We start from the raw sequence: 17,835 nt of genomic DNA, 5'->3' as shown, positions 1-17,835 counted from the left end.
TAAGTTCATATATTCTGAACTTGAATGTAAATCTGAGTTTGAATAAAAGAAAGTTGATAAATTTTATTGAAAATATTTTATTTATAATATTCATAATCTTACAGTACCAAAATATATAAGTGGTAAGAGTCCGTCTTAAAAAGTTGCACTCAAAATATATATATATTTTTATTTAACAAGTTTTATTTAGATATTAGCCCATATTTAATCTAAATTTAATGTATTCATCTCATATTAATAATTATTTAATTTGTTTTACCTAATTTAATTTAATATGTTTTTGACTTATTTGTTTCATTAGTTTAGTTTTAACAAATATATAACTTGTTTTAATTCGTTTCACACGTTTAACGTTTTTAACATGTTTAACTTGTTTTCGCCTATTTAATACACTTGTGACACGTTTAACGTTAACATAATTTTAATTTGTTTAAAATTATTTTATTATTTTAATTACTAAATTAGTTAAAAAAAATAATATGTAAAATTAATATAGATTATTTAAATAATTTTGATGTATGACTAGACTATAATTAATAAATATATTATTAATGAGTTTTCAAATTTTTAATTATTTTATATTTGTCGATAATGGAAATTAAGATAATATATTAGAGTTAGAAGATGATTAGTAAAATTAAATCTATATATATAATGATGTTTAATTTTTAAAGTGTCCAATTGTGGGTTGACCCGCCCATCAACTTAAAACGGTTAAAAATAAAATTAAAAATGTTATAGATATGGTTCGAACTTGCAACCTAACAAAACAAGTACAACCTTTTAACCAACTAGGCTAATAACAATTTATATTTTAAATTCAACCCAAATTTTGATAAACGCGTGACATTTTAACAATATAATTTCAACTTTTTAACTAACTAATTTATATATAATAATGATGCTTAATTTTTAAAGTGTTCGGATTGCCGGTCGAGAGCTGTGGTTAATTTGGATATATGTGAGAGTAAATGGATACTTGGGTCGGATTGTGGGTTGACCCGCCTATAAATTTTTTACCGTAATATTTTTTTCACGATTTTTTATATTTTTACTCGTGCAAATGCACGAGATACATGCTAATTAATTTAATTTAGGTAATCTTAATCCAACCCCAATCTAAACTTAAATTCAACCCAACTCAAATTAATATTATGTGTTTAGGTTTTGGTCACGAAACTATGTTCACCTTGAAAATATTAAATTAAAGTTAATTTATTAGTATAAAATTTAGAAGCTGAGATTTTATTAAAAATATTTTTAATTTCTAACCATGAGTGGATTAGAAACAAAGATGTTTATTTTAATTTATTTTATTACAAATAAAGATGTTTATTCTAATTTCTAACCATGAGTGGATTATTATTCCAAACGAGTCTTTGAAAATTCAACCTGCTTAACCTATTCCAAGTTCACGCGGCGGCTAAGTAACAACCAAACATCTATATATTGTGTTTATATATTAACATTTTATTCTACGTCTTCTTTCATCATCTGTATCGTTTATCTCTCTAGGGTTTGCAAATCGAAAAAATCATGCCTCGTCGAAGCTCTTCTGGTGGTCAGTAATCTCTTTCTTTCCTTGTTTTTCTATCTATAGACATTCAATCGATTCTGGTTGCTGGAATACTGAATCTGTATTTGTTGTTTTCGCCACTTGCAATCTAAGAATGACGATTAAGACCAAACAGGTCATGTTTATGTATAGATAGATAGATCATTTCAAGTTATATACCTAACCTAACCTATTTTGCTGATGTGCATATGCTTTGGCTCCTTTTCTTCTCCTTTATACTTTACGACGACCTAAAATTATATGTAATATAGACTCGTCCTAGCTATATATTATTAGTCTATCTCAAATCAGAATGCTTTTCTCTTGTGTCCCTATCCTATAGGCTATATCCTATAAAGAGGGCACAAACTAAACAAGAACGTTAATAGTGACCAGAATCAGCTAGAATGAGGGGTATTTATGATTGAATCAGAATTGAGACGAAGAGAGGGGCTAGGAAGAAATCAGAAACTATTACATCATATTTGCATCCCTAATCATACTACAAGTTATACTACTCATACATGAGGCTGAATCTCCCGTGTGTTGCTTTTCCATGCTAATTTTGTTGTTCCTGAATCTGTTTATGTATTTCTTTTCTTCCAAGTTTTTACTGGACTCGTGCATCTAATATCTGATCAGACAACAGCTTTGTGTTTTCTCTTCATAATTTGTATGTTTAGAGAGGACTTGAGTTGAGTTGAGTTGAGTTGAGTTGAGTTGGTTGGGTTCTTTACAATTCTTCCATTATTATTATTATTATTACAGGAAGGTCAGCACGTCCTGCTCCTCGTCCTTCTCCAGTTCGTAATCCCCCTCAGACAGGTTTATGATAATTCTCTTTTATTACAATTGCTTCTAACTTTTTTTTATTATGTGAACATTTCTGATTTGGATTTTTTTTTTTTTAACTCCCATAGCTAGCCATGCTCCTCCCCCAGCAACTGTTCAAGGTGGTGGTGGTGGATCTTTACTTGGAGGAATTGGATCTACCATAGCTCAAGGCAAGTGAAATTGATGGATCATAGCTAAGACTATAATGTTTGTTCCCTTTTTGCTAATCTTATCCATTACTTCACTTTAGGTATGGCTTTTGGAACTGGAAGTTCTGTGGCACATAGGGCTGTGGATGCTGTTATGGGACCTCGCACTATTCAGCATGAAGCTGTTGCATCTCAAGCAACTGCTGCTCCAGTTACTAATTCAATGGGATCTGATTCATGCAATGTCCATTCCAGTGCCTTCCAAGATGTATGAAACTCTTCATCCTTAAACTTCTCTTTCTTTTTTTCAATTGCTGTTATGTTATTGAAATTCAGAGGAAATAACAACCCTTCTAGTTGGAGTATACCATGTTCATTTGGAAAAACTTTATGGGTCTGGGCTGGGTATGGAAACTATCAGATAACTTATTAAAAACACATTTCTCTCATTTGGGAGATTTGAATTCATACCATATCATGTTTGGTTACATACTTAGTTTGACTCAACAAAACATTATGATTCTCAAGCCTGAAAACCAAATACTTAAAATTTAGACATTTTCATTTAGCTCTATTAACAACAACAACACTATTAATGCAGTGTTTGAATAGCTCTGGAAGCGATATCAGCAAATGCCAGTTCTACATGGATATGTTGGCAGAATGCAGGAAGAACTCCGGTTCAATGATTGGCGCTTAAATCATCTCAACACAACGGGTATTATCTTTGTCTTCAATGGAATATGAATTATTGGGTCATCAATAAATGGACTAATAAGGGTATATGTGATTTGACAAAATGTCTTTAACAAAACATAATCATAACACTATGGGTTATTTTATGATTTATCATTTTTTTTTCTATGATTTAATCCCTTCTTCCCTTCCTTAACATATATGCCAATTACCTTTTCCTTACTCATGTTATAAGATCTGTTTGTGCTCTTTTAGCATTTGATTGATGTGTAAAACTTGTCAAAACAAATTTTAAGATTCTTGGTATATAAGTAAATTGATGAAAGAATAAGAGCATGAGATTGTAGTGATGAATTGGGTATTAATGGCCGGCCTATGGGAGAGCCCATCAGCCCATGGGCTAGGTAGCCCATTCTAGCAAGTATTTTGAACACCATTTTTTTTTCTTAACACTAATTTATTGATAGAAATATTAAAATGACTACTAATTTAAAATTTATAAAATAAAATAATGATATTTTAGTTAATTAAGTGAATATATTACGGGAATGTCATGTTTATAGGTATTTGGTTTTACAAACAAACTATTAATATTTGAACTTCAAATTTTATTTTGATTTTTTTTTTATAAAATTATAATTATAATTAAATTGTATTTTGTTTAAAATAACTATTAAAATATTTGTTAAATAAATGTTCAACCAAATTATATAAATAATAATTATTTATAATGAAATATTTCAAAAGTAATAATTTTACTTTGAATTATTTAGTAGATTGATAATTTTAATATATTGTTAAAATATATAATAATATTGTTTAATAGTATGAAGTCACTATGAACTTAGTTTAATAAATAACAGAAAGATTAGTTATATATATTAAATAACAATGTTGTATTATAAATAAAATTATATAAATTAAAATTATTAATCTTATTATAAAATTTGAAAATAAATATTTTGTTTTAAATTATCATTTAATATATCGAAGCTTCACTATTTCACTATTTTAATATTTTTACATTTAAGTTATATTAAATAAATATAATAATTAATAAAAATAATTTAATTTTTTAAACTAAATAAATATGATATATGCATAAACATAATTATTTGTAGTTCATCATTAAATTTAACCGTTTATTTTTGTAGTGATGCTATTTTTTTATATTTTAATTCAGACTATTTAAATAAAATAAAATAAAATGTAAAGGAAATAAACATAAAATAAAGACAAGTAGTGGACAAGTAGTGGGGAAGTGGTAGAGATTTATAAAACAAATATGACTTTGTTCGTCCTTTTATAAATAATTAAACAGGCCTTCTAGTTATCCTTTCCTAAGGGAGCTTAGTCGTAATTCTATTGTGCTCGGCCTCGGCTGCTCCTTAGTCGCTGGCTTCTCTGTTTCTTGGTTGTAGCACTTCTCTTGCACTAAGTTACTTAGTGATGTATGCATGCGGTCCGGAACACTTTGGGGGTAAACACTCGTCCGAATAAGTAGGGTTAATAGTTCAACATCATTTAAGCCGTAACTTTTAGCAACAAAATGAATTTGAATTCAGCAACAAAATGAATTTGAACTCACTAGTTCTTTCCAAACCAAACCGATAACTTTTAGCAACAAAATGAATTTGACCTCAATTAGTGCTCTCCAAACCAAGCTAGATAGTCTTCTATCACTAGTTATAGGTTCACCAACTCACTTAAACATTTATTTAACTAATTAAATATCATTTCACTATTGTCTTATTAATAATATAATTTATTAACTAAAAAATTTCTTTATTTATATTTTAAAAATATTTTATCTCATATAATAATAATTCTTTTCCTAAAAAATATCTTCAAAATCAACATCGATGATTTTTTTTTAAATAATCCGTAAATTATTTAAAAAACTTCTTAGGAACAAGATTAATCTTAACCCTTCATTTGTTTCTCTATGTGGTTTGGTAGGATAATGTCAGCTCTAATTAGAGCTGGGCAATGGGTTAGCTAAATATGAACTGACACGATTCAACACGATATTTGTACGGAACGACACGATACGATATTATCTCACTCGGGTCTTGAGTTAACACGATACAGACATGAGACGACACGGTCACGACACGATTATGAGTTTATACGATCGAAACACGGTTACGAGTCGATACGGACACGACACAAGTATAGACACGACACAAGTATAGACACGACACAAACACGAGTATACACACGAGACGACATAAACACAATTAGTCAAATGACCGCTACCCACTTTAACATTCTCAAAACCTATTACATTTTTATTCAATTATGAAATTATTTAATTTCATAAAAATAATATTTATAATTAAAATTAAACACACTAAAATATAATATTAAAATAAAATATAAACTTAAATAATATAAATTAAAATAAAATATAAATAAAAAATAAATTATATGAAAAAAATGTGAGTCTATCAATAATTCTCTTCGATATTATTTTATTAATTACTTATTAACTTTTTTATTATTTATAATTTTAATTATTATTAATACATTAAATAATAAATATATGATAATAATTTTAATTTTAATTTTAACAATATAATAATATATATTTATAAATTTTACCCACCTTTCCCACATTCTCTTCCATTTCTTTCTCAAACTACCCACTTTTACATTAATATTATCAAATGACCACGTCTCTCTAAATATATTTACATTTTCATTAAATTTATAAATTATTTAATTTTATAAATATAATATATATAATTAAAATTAAATATACTAAAATATTAAAATAAATTATTAAAATAAAATATAAATAATAAATAAATTATATAAATAGAAATTTAAGTCTCATAATAATTATCTCACATATTACTTTTATTAATTTACATATTATTTTTAAAATTTAAAATTATTTTAAAATTTTAATTATTATTAAAACATTCAAACAAAATATATGATAATAATTTAACTTTGATAATATAATAATATTTTATAAGTTTTACTAACAATATAATTTAGTATATATAAATAAATAAATAATTAACATGAGTGTCAAGACACGATAACAAAATTTAGTCGAAATAACACGAAACACGTATTTAAACACGAGTTAGTACGACACGAATAAACTCGTGAACACGAATAAACTCGTGAACACGAATAAACTCGTGGACACAAATAACACGACACGAAAGAGTCCGTGAATCTTATAATTCTTTTTCTATTCACATCAAGAACAATAATCAACTTGTTCTTCATATATTTCAACTTGGTATCAGAGCAGTAAGGGAAGACTCCCACAATAACAATGGAAGGCAACAATCAAGTGCTTCCAAATATTCTAGTAAGTATAAAATTAGATATCAATAATTTCACTTACTGGAGATCTCAGGTTATGCCAATCTTGGAGAGTTATGATTTTCTGGATCTGGTAGAAGGAACCCTAAAAGCCCCTCCTAAGTTCGTCAAATCAAGGAACACCGAATCAGTGATAGTCGAAATCTTCAACCCAGACTACAAATCATGGCGAATTAGAGATCAAAGAGAACTCACTTGGCTTTTCTCAACACTATCGGATCAGATCAGACAACAATGTTCAAGATGCACCTCCTCACAAGAACTCTGGATGAATCTGCATAACACATACGCGACACAATCTAAAAGTAGACTGTTACAATTGTGTAATCAACTTCACAATGCTCATAAAGGCTCTCGTCCACTACACGACTTTATTCAAGAACTCAAAAACATAGCAGATTCATTAATGACTACAGGACAAGAAATATCAGATCAAGATCTACAACTACAACTTTTGAATGGACTTCCCGAAGAGTATGAATCGATGATATGCACTCTAACATCGGTTAAATATGTATCGTTTGATGAGATGACCATTATACTTCTTAACCATGAAAACCGACTGAATTTCAAACAGAAGAGTTTTGGAAGTATTTCATCTTCTTCTGTTAATGTGGCTTACCGTGGAAGGAGAGAATCGAAAGTCACGTGGGACTAGATCTCATCAAATATCTTCAAATTCAAATGAGTATTCTAATTACTCACATGGCCATAGCCCACAACCTGCAAACTTTAATTCTTCCAGTCATCCATCACCTCCTTCTAATCACGCCTATGGCCCACCATCATCCACCTACTCCACTAAAAGTAATTTTATTACTGATCCATTGTCTAACAAACCAGCAACAACCCAAAGTTCTAATTCTAAAATTAATTTTGGGTCAAATCAATCTGTTCATTCTGGAAATGGGTATACTTCCCAAGACAACAATCGCCCATGGTGTACTTATTGCAACAAAACTGGTCATCGCTCGGAAAATTATTTCTATAATCCACCGTGCCAAATTTGTAATGTACAAGGACACACTGCACTCGGATGCTCTCGACTTACATCTTCAACAAATCACACCGTTTTTCTAGCAACACCGTCTACTATTGCTGATCCAACTTGGTATCCTGATTCGGGTGCCACTGATCATATCACATTTGATCTAAATAATCTACATGTCAATGCTCCTTATAAAGGTATAGAAACAATTAAAGTTGGTAATGACACACCTTTAATTATTCATAATATTGGCACCACCAAAATCACAAGTTCTCAACGCACTCTTTATTTACGTACTATATTACATGCACCAGAAATCACTAAAAATCTTATTAGTGTTGCGAGATTTTCAGCTGATAACAAAGTATTTTTCGAATTTCATCCGGATGTTTGTCTTATTAAGGATCAGAACACGAAGACGGTGCTTCTTAAAGAATCACTTAAAGACGGACTTTATTGCCTTGAACCTACTCAAAATCCGTCTTCGAATCATTCAGAAAAATAAGTGTTTATTGGTATCCGATCTTCAGCTCATATATGGCACTCACGACTAGGACATCCCTCTAACGCTACTACATCCTTAGTCATATCACAATTTAAACTACCACTTTTGGGTATCCATTTTGTACATCATGTCAATATGGAAAAGCACAAAATTACCTTTTTCGCTTTCTAATTCTACATCTCATGCGCCTTTAGACTTAATTCATTCGGATGTTTGAGGACCTGCTCTTGAATTTTCGTCTAATGGTTGTCGTTATTTTGTACACTTTGTGGATGATTTTAGTAGTTTTACATGGTTATATCCTTTAAAGAAAAAGTTGGATGTTTTGGATACATTTATCAATTTTCTTCGTCTTGTTGAAAACCTATTTAGTCGCAAAATAAAAATGTTACAAACAGACTGGGTGGTGAATACAAGAATTTTAAATTATTAACAAATCACCACGGTATTCTACATCGTCTATCTTTCCCACATACAAGTGAACAAAACGGTATTGCTGAACGTAAAATTCGTCACATAACGGAAACTGGTCTTACATTATTAGCTCATGCTTCTATGCCACTATATTATTGGAGTGAAGCTTTTGAAACAACTACATATCTAATAAACCGTCTTCTGACTTTAACTCTACATCAACGATCACCGTTTGAAATTTTATTCAACTCTCAACCTGATTATGGTTTTTTGAATACTTTTGGTTGTTCTTGTTATCCGCTTACACGACCGTATAATCAACATAAGTTTGATTATCATACTACTCTTTACAGTTTTATTGGTTATAGTCTGTCTCACAAAGGTTATAAGTGTCTTCATATTCCATCTGGACGTATTTTTATCTCTCGACATGTTACATTTGACGAAATCAATTTTCCATTCAAAAATAATAGTGTTGTACAAATATCTCCACAGTCTCGTGATGTTGAATCATCTCTTTCTACAAACATATTAAATGTTCCAGCTCATAATAATTTGTCATCGCCACCATCTTCCTCTTCGATCACGCCGACACCTATGAATACTACAAATTTAATAGATATTACTCAATCAAATACTACATCTACTATTTCACTTTCACTACAAACTAACACAATAAATCACATGTCTACATGTTCTAATCATCATATGATCACCCGAAATAAATCACGTTCTATGGCATCATCTGCCCTCATTACTATTACTTCCGCTACTACACCTACGTGTTTTACTAATGCTAATAAAAATCCACAATGGAGACTTGCCATGACAGATGAATACAATGCACTTATTCAAAATAAAACGTGGTCTCTTATTCCTCGAAAATCATCATACAATATTGTTGGTTGCAAATGGATTTTCAAACTCAAACACAAATCAGATGGGACAATTGATCGTCATAAAGCACGTCTTGTGGCTAAAGGTTTTCATCAACAACAAGGTATTGATTATGAAGAGACTTTTAGCCCAGTGGCAAAACCTACAACTATTCGTATTATTCTAACTTTGGCTATCTTGCATCAATGGTTTATACACCAACTAGATATCAGCAATGCGTTTCTTCATGGGTTCTTAAACGAAGAAGTCTACATGTCACAACCGCCTGGTTTTGTGCATCGAGACTTTCCTAATCATGTATGCAAACTTAACAAGGCAATATATGGACTCAAACAGGCTCCTCGGGCTTGGTACTCCACTCTTAAAAATGCTTTAGTGTCAATTGGTTTTACTAAATCAAAATCTGACACTGCTCTTTTCATATGTCATACATCAACAACATCCGCCTATTTTTTAGTATACGTGGATGATATTATTCTTACAGAAAATTCTCAATCATTTATTAAAGAGATTATTCGTCGTTTAAATCTTTTATTTCCAGTTAAGGATTTAGATCAAATACACTACTTCCTTGGCATGGAAGCCACACGCACAAAGGATGGCATGTTCTTATGTCAATCAAAATATGTGGATGACATTTTGACTCGGGCTAATATGCTTCAATCTAAACCATTACATACTCCAATATCTTCTGGTTCCTTTCTCTCTAAACATGATGGAGATCCTTTACAAGATCCTTTTCAATATCGGAGCATAGCTAGTTGGAGCCCTTCAATACCTCACTTTAACTCGTCCCGAGTTAGCCTTCGCAGTTAATCGAGCATGTCAATACATGCAAGCTCCAACTACTTCTCATTGGGAAGCAGTAAAACGTATTTTACGATATCTTAGACACACTCCTCGACATGGGATTTTTCTTCGCTCAACGCCACAACTCACTCTTACCACCTACTATGATGCTGATTGGGCAGGATGTCCCGATGACCGTAGATCTACGACTGGTTATTGCACATTTTTTGGCGACAATATTATTTCTTGGAACTCTAAGAAACAACAAGTTGTTGCTCGTTCCAGTACTGAATCTGAATACTGTGCTCTTGCACATGCAACTACTGATCTATGTTGGATTCAATCTCTACTCAGTGAACTTCGAGTCTCGCTACCTTCAGCTCCCATACTTTGGTGTGATAATATTGGTGCTGCATTTTTATCAGCAAATCCAGTATTTCATGCTCGCACAAAACATATTGAGATCGATTTTCACTTCGTTAGAGAAAAAATCTCTCGTAAACAATTATTCATAAAATATATCTCTACTGAAGATCAAATTGCTGACATTCTTACAAAATGTTTTACCTCTCATAGGTTTGCTATTTTAGGAAGCAAGCTCTAGATTTGTGCCTCACCATTTCGCTTGAAGGGGATGATAAAAGTAATTGATTTTAGTAATCATTCTCTATTAGTTAGGCTAGATTTTAGTTATATTTTTCTTTTACTAATTAGTTTTTTAATTAGCTATTAGTTAGGAATTTAGTTAGCTATTAGTTAGAAATTCAGTTATGCTTTTCATAAGTATAAAATTGATGTTTGTAAATCAACAAATTAATAATAACAAATCATTCATCTTATAATTCTTTTTCTATTCACATCAAGAACAATAATCAACTTGTTCTTCATATATTTCAACTCATACTAAATAAAGTTGAATAGGATAAACTTTCTTTATTTTCATAAACAAATTAATTTATTAAAAAAATTTAAAACAATAGTTGATATATATGTTAGTTATGCATAGCTATAATATAAATAAATATATTATTAATGAGTTTTTAAAATTTCAATTAATTTTCATTTGATTATAATGGAGATCAAAATAATAAAAATCAAGAGAATATATTAGAGTTAGAAGATAATTAATAGAATTAAATTAAATTAATTTAATTTGGAAAACTTGGATAACCTGACTCAACTTAAATTAACCTAACTCAAATTAACTTACTCAAATTAATATTTTGAATTTAGGTAGGAGTTTTGGTCACCCAAATTCTAGGTTCCTAACAAATATTAAATAAAGTTAATTTATTACTATAAAATTTAGAAGCTTAGATTTTATTAAATATATTTTAAATTGAAGATGTATGATATATATAGATTAGCTTTTTATTTATCTTTTATTAATTTAAAATAAAAAAATTAAGATTATTATTTTGTTTTGATGACAAATAAAGATGATGTTTATATTCCAAACGAGTCTTTGAAAACTCAACCTGCTTCACCTATTATTCCAAGTTCACGATCTTTGTGTTTATTAAATAAATAAATAAACATTATAAAGTTTTCATGCAACATTCTCTTCTTGCATCTTCTTATCGTTTATCTATCTAGGGTTAGGGTTTGCAGATCGATCGAAATATCATGCCTCGTCGAAGTCGAAGCTCTTCTAGTGGTCAGTAATCTCTTCCTCTCTTTGTTTCTGAATCTGTTTATGCATTTCTTTTCTTCCAAGTTTTTACTGGACTCACTCAGTGCATCTAATATCTGATCAGACCAACAGCTTTGTGTTTTCTCTTCATAATTTGTATGTTTAGAGAGGACTTGAGAGTTGAGAATTGAGTTGGTTGTGTTCTTTAACATTCTTCCATTATTATTATTATTACAGGAAGGTCAGCGCGTCCTTCTCCTCGTCCTTCTCCTCGTCCTTCTCCTCGTCCTTCTCCTCGTCCTTCTCCTCGTCATTCTCCTCGTCATTCTCCTCGTCGTAGTCGTCCTGCTCCTCGTGCTTCTCCTGTTCGTAATCCTCCCCCAGCAACTGTTGAGGATGATGATGATGGTGGTGGTGGATCTTTCCTTGGAGGAATAGTTCGAGGCAAGTGAAATTGATCATAGCTAATTAAGCCTATAATGTTTGTTTGTGCTCTTTTTTGTTTTGCTAATTTTATCCATTCCTTCACTTTAGGTATGGCTTTTGGAACTGGAAGTGCTGTGGCACATAGGGCTGTGGATGCTGTTATGGGACCTCGTACTATTCAGCATGAAGCTGTTGCATCTCAAGCAACTGCTGCTCCAGTTACTAATTCAATGGGGTCTGAATCTGATTCATGCAATGTCCAGTCCACTGCCTTCCAAGATGTATGTAACTCTTCATCCTTAAACTTCTCTTTTTTTGTTTTGTTTCAATTGCTGTTATGTTATTGAAATTCAGAGGAAGAACAACCCTTCTAATTGGAGTATACCATGTTTCATTTGGAAACATTTTATGGGTCCGGGCTGAGTATGGATTTGGATCTAGACTAGAAACAATCAATAATTTTATTGGAAACAATTTGGGAAATCGTGTTTAGTTACATACATAGTTTTGACTTGATCAGAAGTATCAAAATTGTACTAATATTTGGTTATATAACAACTATTAAATGCAGTGTTTGAATAGCTCTGCAAGCGATATCAGCAAATGCCAATTCTACATGGATATGTTGGTAGAATGCAGGAAGAATTCCGGCTCAATGATAGGCACTTAAATCATCTCAACTCAACATTACAGTATTATCTTTGTCTTCAATGGGAATATGATGAATTATTGGGTCATCAATAAATTGACTAATAAGGGCATATGTGATTTGACAAAATGTCTTTAACAAAACATAATCACAATATGGGTTATTTTATGAATTATCATTTTTTTTTTCTATGCCAAATTACTATCCATGTTAGAAGATTTGTTTGGTCTTTTAGCATTTGATTGATGTGTAAAACTTGTCAAAAACAAATTTTAAGATTCTTGGTATATAAGTAAATTGATGAAAGAAAATAACATGAGATTGTAGTGAAGAGCATCTCCAATCGGCCGACAAACCCAAATTTTGCTCCAACCGGCCGGCAAACCCCAAAAGCAAAATGGGAATGAACACTCTCTCTCCAAAAAACCTATATATGCAATATCACTATTTATTTAATTCATTTTTGACAATTTTTCAAAAATGGCTTTGGACTTTTTTTTTTTTAATAACTTTTAATTTCTATACATATAAATTAATCCTTTAACTTATATTTTTTTACATTTAAGATATGAAATTATAATATTTTTTAAATGTATAATTAAATTATTAAATTTATTATATGTACGTGTACTAAGTGTTTTTTTATTAATAATGTTTGTTTTAATATAATATGTTTGTTTATTTAAATGTATTATTGAATTATTTTGTTGTCTATGAATTATGGATATATATATTTAATTTTATTTTAATATTATTAAATAAATGAGAAAAGATTGAGGATAAATATGTAAAGTTGATAAATATATAGATAATATTAATAAGATTAAAAAGTTAGTATAAGAAAGGAATATTCTAAGAATATTCTTTTAGGTTTGTAATTAAATTTTTGGGTTGAAGATTAATTAATATATGATGTGACGTTTACTGCATTTTGGGTTTAAGAATGAGTTTAGGATTGTAGATGGTCTAACGGCGGCTTATGGAACCTCCCCGGGGCAAAGCAGCCCATTCTAACAAGTATTTTGAACATAAAATAAAGACTAGTGTTATTAAGTTTATAAACAAATTTGTCATTTTTTAAATAATTTTAACCTAAGTAAATATCATTTCAATATTTTCTTAACAATAATATCATTTAATTTATTAACTAAAAATATTTTTTTTATTTCTTTTATAAAAATATATTTATCTTTATATATTAATAATTCTTTTACTAAAATATATCTCACTTCTTAAAAAATAAAATGAGATTTTTAAAATAATTATTTAAAAAATCTTCCTAGGAACACGCCATTTATATCTCCAATTAATCTTAGCCCTTCATTTGTTTCTCTATGTGGTTTGGTATGATAATGTCAGCCCAATTGAAGTATAATTGTTATGACTCAAAAAATAGGTATGAATAATAATGGTAACAAATTATATGAGAAGGACCACCAATAATAACTAATTTGACACCAACAATATTTTGTGACATCATAAGTGCATTTCATATTAATACTTTAATCAAACATCATTTTTATTAAATTAGTTTATCATAAAAGTCCTTTCATTTTTTAGGTTACCATAAATAAGCATCCATTCTAGAATTATAAGTTATAATGCCTTGAACCAACTCCCCAATTCAACAACCCTAAGAAAATCATAACATTCTTTTCTTACAAATCATCTATCTCTCTTTTCTTTCTTTCACAACCCTTGAGGAAGTCAATACATAGCTTCTTCCACGCCTCCCTATCAGGTTCCGATGCCTCGTCGTGAGCCCTCCTAGCCTTTTCCGCAACAGACTCCTGAAACGAATCGTAATTCCATTCAAACATTGTTTATATTATTACAAAATGTTTTATTCTCAACTCTATCGTATTTTTACCTTAATGAGATTCCGACTCTGAAGGCGATCAATGAGATGGGAGAGGATATCTTTTGTATACTCAGGATGGCCTTGAATTCCCATTATGTGATCTTCATATTTAAACATCTCGATTCCAGTCTTGTTCGACCATGCTATCACTTGTGCCTTCTCGGGAAGTTCCAATACCTTTAAGAGTCAACTTTTACAAATTAAATAAAAAACAATCAAATTTATAGCTTGGTTAGTTCAATGACATTTAAAACAAACCTCGTCTTGGTGAAATTCGATGATGGAGAGAGTCGTAGTTCTTGATATTGAGAACAATTTAGAGGAATCGGACGATAGATGAACAGATCTAACTCCTATGTCCCAACCCGAAGTTGCTCGCCCAACTTTCCCTCCAATTGCCCGACCTAGTATCTGATAAAAAAAATTGAATTTATCTATCAATTATTCATTCAAAAAATGAATTAAAATATAAATGTGTCATTATTTTTATTATATTTAAAAAATATACATGATTAATCTAAATAACACTCAATATTATTCACTTTTTAATAACATAAACAAAATTATTTGAAAATAAATAAATAATTATTAAAAAAAACTGTTAACTGAACAAAATCTTATTCAATGAAAAAAACAATTCTTTTAAAGATAAATTATTCAAATAAGATTTTTGAAAATTCATATTTAAATTTTAGAAAAAAATAAGGTGAAAATAATCTACTATTTTAATTAATAAAGTAATAAATAATAAATTAGTATTTCTCATTAAATAAATAGTAATGGTTGGGTATAAATGTTTTTAAAAAATGGTTTTATTTAAATAAAAGACCTAAATAATTATTTTTTAAAATAAAATGTATTTTAATTAATAAACTAATTGATTTTAATTATGAATATAAATATTTAAAAATATATTATAAATTTAAAATAATTATTCCATAAATAAGACTTTTAGTTAGAAGTGGTAACACTCAAATAGAGTTCTTTGTCATAATCATTACTTAAAAAGGACTTCTAATATATCTTTTATGAATTTATTTGTTTAGTATAAATTTTTAAAGACTGATTTTTTATAAAAAAATATTAATATAATAATATATTTTTTTAATAAAATAATTAAAAATATTTTAGTATTTGAGTGATAAAATATAGATAAAAAGATGATTAATTTTTATAAATTTTTAAAAGAAAAACCTACCAAACAAAGGTGTCAATACAATCATTCTCATTATGGAAAATGACTCAATCCAACTAATTAATTAATATTGCAATTTGGTTATATATATATATTAATATTGTTAAAATACATTATACCCCATATATTACTTTGATTTAAGATGTTTTTTTTAAGTGAAAATCGAACATTTATTATAATAAAAAAAATATTAAAAAAAATACCTGATGTCCAAAACAGATTCCTAGGACACGTTTCTTTAATGAATCCAATTTGTGAAGGAGTTTTAAGAGGTTACAGATCCAATCTTCATTGCTATGAGCGTCGCTACAACTTCCGGTGATGACGAAACCGTCGTAATTACAGATCTCGCCTTCGTCGGGAAATTCGCCGGCGGCGACTCTGTACACGTCCCATTTCTCGCCTTCTTCGGCCAACATTTTAACGAAAACTCCAAAGTATCCGCCGTGCATTTTCTTTACGTATTCCGAATCATCGGCGCACAAAAGGACGGCGAATCTCTTCCCCACGCCGGCGGCCAAAACCATCTTATTATTAGAGAGAAATGGAAATAAGAAGAAATGGAAATGGAAATGGAATGAAGAAGAAGATCTGCAGATGATCGGAGATTTATAGATGGAATTAGCTGAGTCACGTGCTTCTTTCTGTAATCTTCCTTTATTTACCAAATTAACCTGTGGATCCCTTTTTATTTATTTCATTATTAATTACTTTTCCTAATTAAAAATTCTAAAAGTAAAATGGTTAAACCGACAATTTATGACCAGACATAAATAAAAAAATATATAAAAAAAACTAAACTGGACACACGAATGATGTGAAGACACGAAAGAATATATAAAAAGATAAAATGATTTGCTTTTTCCGCTTATATAAGTAAAATTAAGCGTTAAAAAGTTTAAATCATGCTAATTCAACGTTATATATCATTTTCTACTCATTCATTTATTTTTGTAAGATATGTTGAACATTAATATGTGATTTAGCTTAATTTTTTTAATGTCATTTTAATATGAAATAGATATATTTGATTTTATTTATATTGGATTAAATCGAGTTGAGTTGGGTCAATTGGGTTGGTTCGAATTGAGTTAGGTTAATCGGGTTGGTTCGAATTGAGTTGGGTCAATTGGGTCGAGTTCAAATTAGTTATAAATAAATTGATCTAGTTCATGTTAAAGATTTTGATCTAAATTACTAGTATGAACAATAACACGTTAATTTGCGTATTCAAAGTAAACTAAATTGTTAACTATACCTCTTATCTCCTAAAAATCAACCTTACAACTTTTTATAATGAATAATTATATACATTTATTTGTTCAGTGTAATTATATTAAATTTAAATACTAATATTTTTTTACATATTAGAAGCCAACATTACCCTCACACCAATAACATCCTTAATACACTTTAAATGAGAATTGAAAAGTAATATTTGATATTTTATGAATATTTCTTGTCATTCTAACATATATATATATATATATATATATAAAATTGTTATAATAATGGGTTTAAATAATATTATTGTATATTAATGTAATCTTATTCACACTCCATTCAATTCATATATCCTTTTGAACATAAATATGATATATTTGAAAGTGACAAGACATCATTTGACTTATAAAGATGACAATTAATACTCATTGCAGCAATTATTTATTACTGTGCATTAAACAAAAAGACGTTATAAATAATTAAATATTATTATCAAATATTTGCATGAGTTGTATTAATAAATTTTATTTTATTTTTTTATCATTTATTTTTGGATAAATTATATTAAGTAAGAATTTAATTTGAAAATTTTGAATTATAAGACATGAGATTCATTGTCACTTGATAAACTATTTGAATGACTTGTTATTATTGTAACATGTGTTTTTATTTTAG

At 29.1% G+C, this 17,835-nt stretch overlaps 2 protein-coding genes across 3 annotated transcripts; one reads left to right on the top strand and one right to left on the bottom strand.

Moving 5' to 3' along the window:
- Window positions 1-1,409: 1,409 nt before the first annotated feature.
- On the top strand, window positions 1,410-12,614 carry LOC124938500 (coiled-coil-helix-coiled-coil-helix domain-containing protein 10, mitochondrial-like). 2 transcript variants are annotated; one of them, XM_047478941.1, is made up of 5 exons: window positions 1,417-1,561; window positions 2,324-2,380; window positions 2,476-2,559; window positions 2,640-2,806; window positions 3,140-3,421. In XM_047478941.1, exons 1-5 carry the CDS (start codon window positions 1,537-1,539, stop codon window positions 3,236-3,238), a joined length of 432 nt encoding a protein of 143 aa, XP_047334897.1. In that variant the 5' UTR covers window positions 1,417-1,536; the 3' UTR covers window positions 3,239-3,421. The 2 variants fall into 2 exon arrangements, with proteins under 2 accessions (XP_047334898.1, XP_047334897.1); XM_047478942.1 differs by lacking the exons at window positions 2,640-2,806; window positions 3,140-3,421 and adding an exon at window positions 12,340-12,614 and having other exon boundaries at window positions 1,410-1,561.
- A 1,800-nt stretch (window positions 12,615-14,414) lies between these two features.
- LOC124939842 (gamma-glutamyl peptidase 5-like) lies at window positions 14,415-16,495 on the bottom strand. The gene is made up of 4 exons (XM_047480296.1): window positions 16,140-16,495; window positions 15,000-15,152; window positions 14,751-14,918; window positions 14,415-14,670 (listed from the first exon to the last, which is right to left on the bottom strand). Exons 1-4 carry the CDS (start codon window positions 16,461-16,463, stop codon window positions 14,539-14,541), a joined length of 777 nt encoding a protein of 258 aa, XP_047336252.1. The 5' UTR covers window positions 16,464-16,495; the 3' UTR covers window positions 14,415-14,538.
- Between the last annotated feature and the right edge of the window lie 1,340 nt (window positions 16,496-17,835).

This window comes from Impatiens glandulifera, chromosome 5 (assembly GCF_907164915.1).
Source record: "Impatiens glandulifera chromosome 5, dImpGla2.1, whole genome shotgun sequence".
In the NCBI taxonomy this organism is placed as follows: Eukaryota; Viridiplantae; Streptophyta; class Magnoliopsida; order Ericales; family Balsaminaceae; genus Impatiens; species Impatiens glandulifera.
The sequence above is the reverse complement of the archived record's forward strand: the minus strand, read 5'-3'. Positions and strand labels throughout refer to the sequence as shown.

Bases quoted from the DNA above. Each gene is read 5' to 3' on its own strand.
- LOC124938500 (XM_047478941.1), top strand. From the start codon at position 1,537: ATGCCTCGTCGAAGCTCTTCTGGTG. The intron at 1,562-2,323 runs GTCAGTAATCTC...TTATTATTACAG, and splicing joins TCGTCGAAGCTCTTCTGGTG to GAAGGTCAGCACGTCCTGCT. The intron at 2,807-3,139 runs GTATGAAACTCT...CTATTAATGCAG, and splicing joins ATTCCAGTGCCTTCCAAGAT to TGTTTGAATAGCTCTGGAAG.
- LOC124939842 (XM_047480296.1), bottom strand. From the start codon at position 16,463: ATGGTTTTGGCCGCCGGCGTGGGGAAGAGATTCGCCGTCCTTTTGTGC. The intron at 15,153-16,139 runs GTATTTTTTTTA...TTTTTTTATCAG, and splicing joins GAATCTGTTTTGGACATCAG to ATACTAGGTCGGGCAATTGG. The intron at 14,919-14,999 runs GTTTGTTTTAAA...TGACTCTTAAAG, and splicing joins TCGAATTTCACCAAGACGAG to GTATTGGAACTTCCCGAGAA.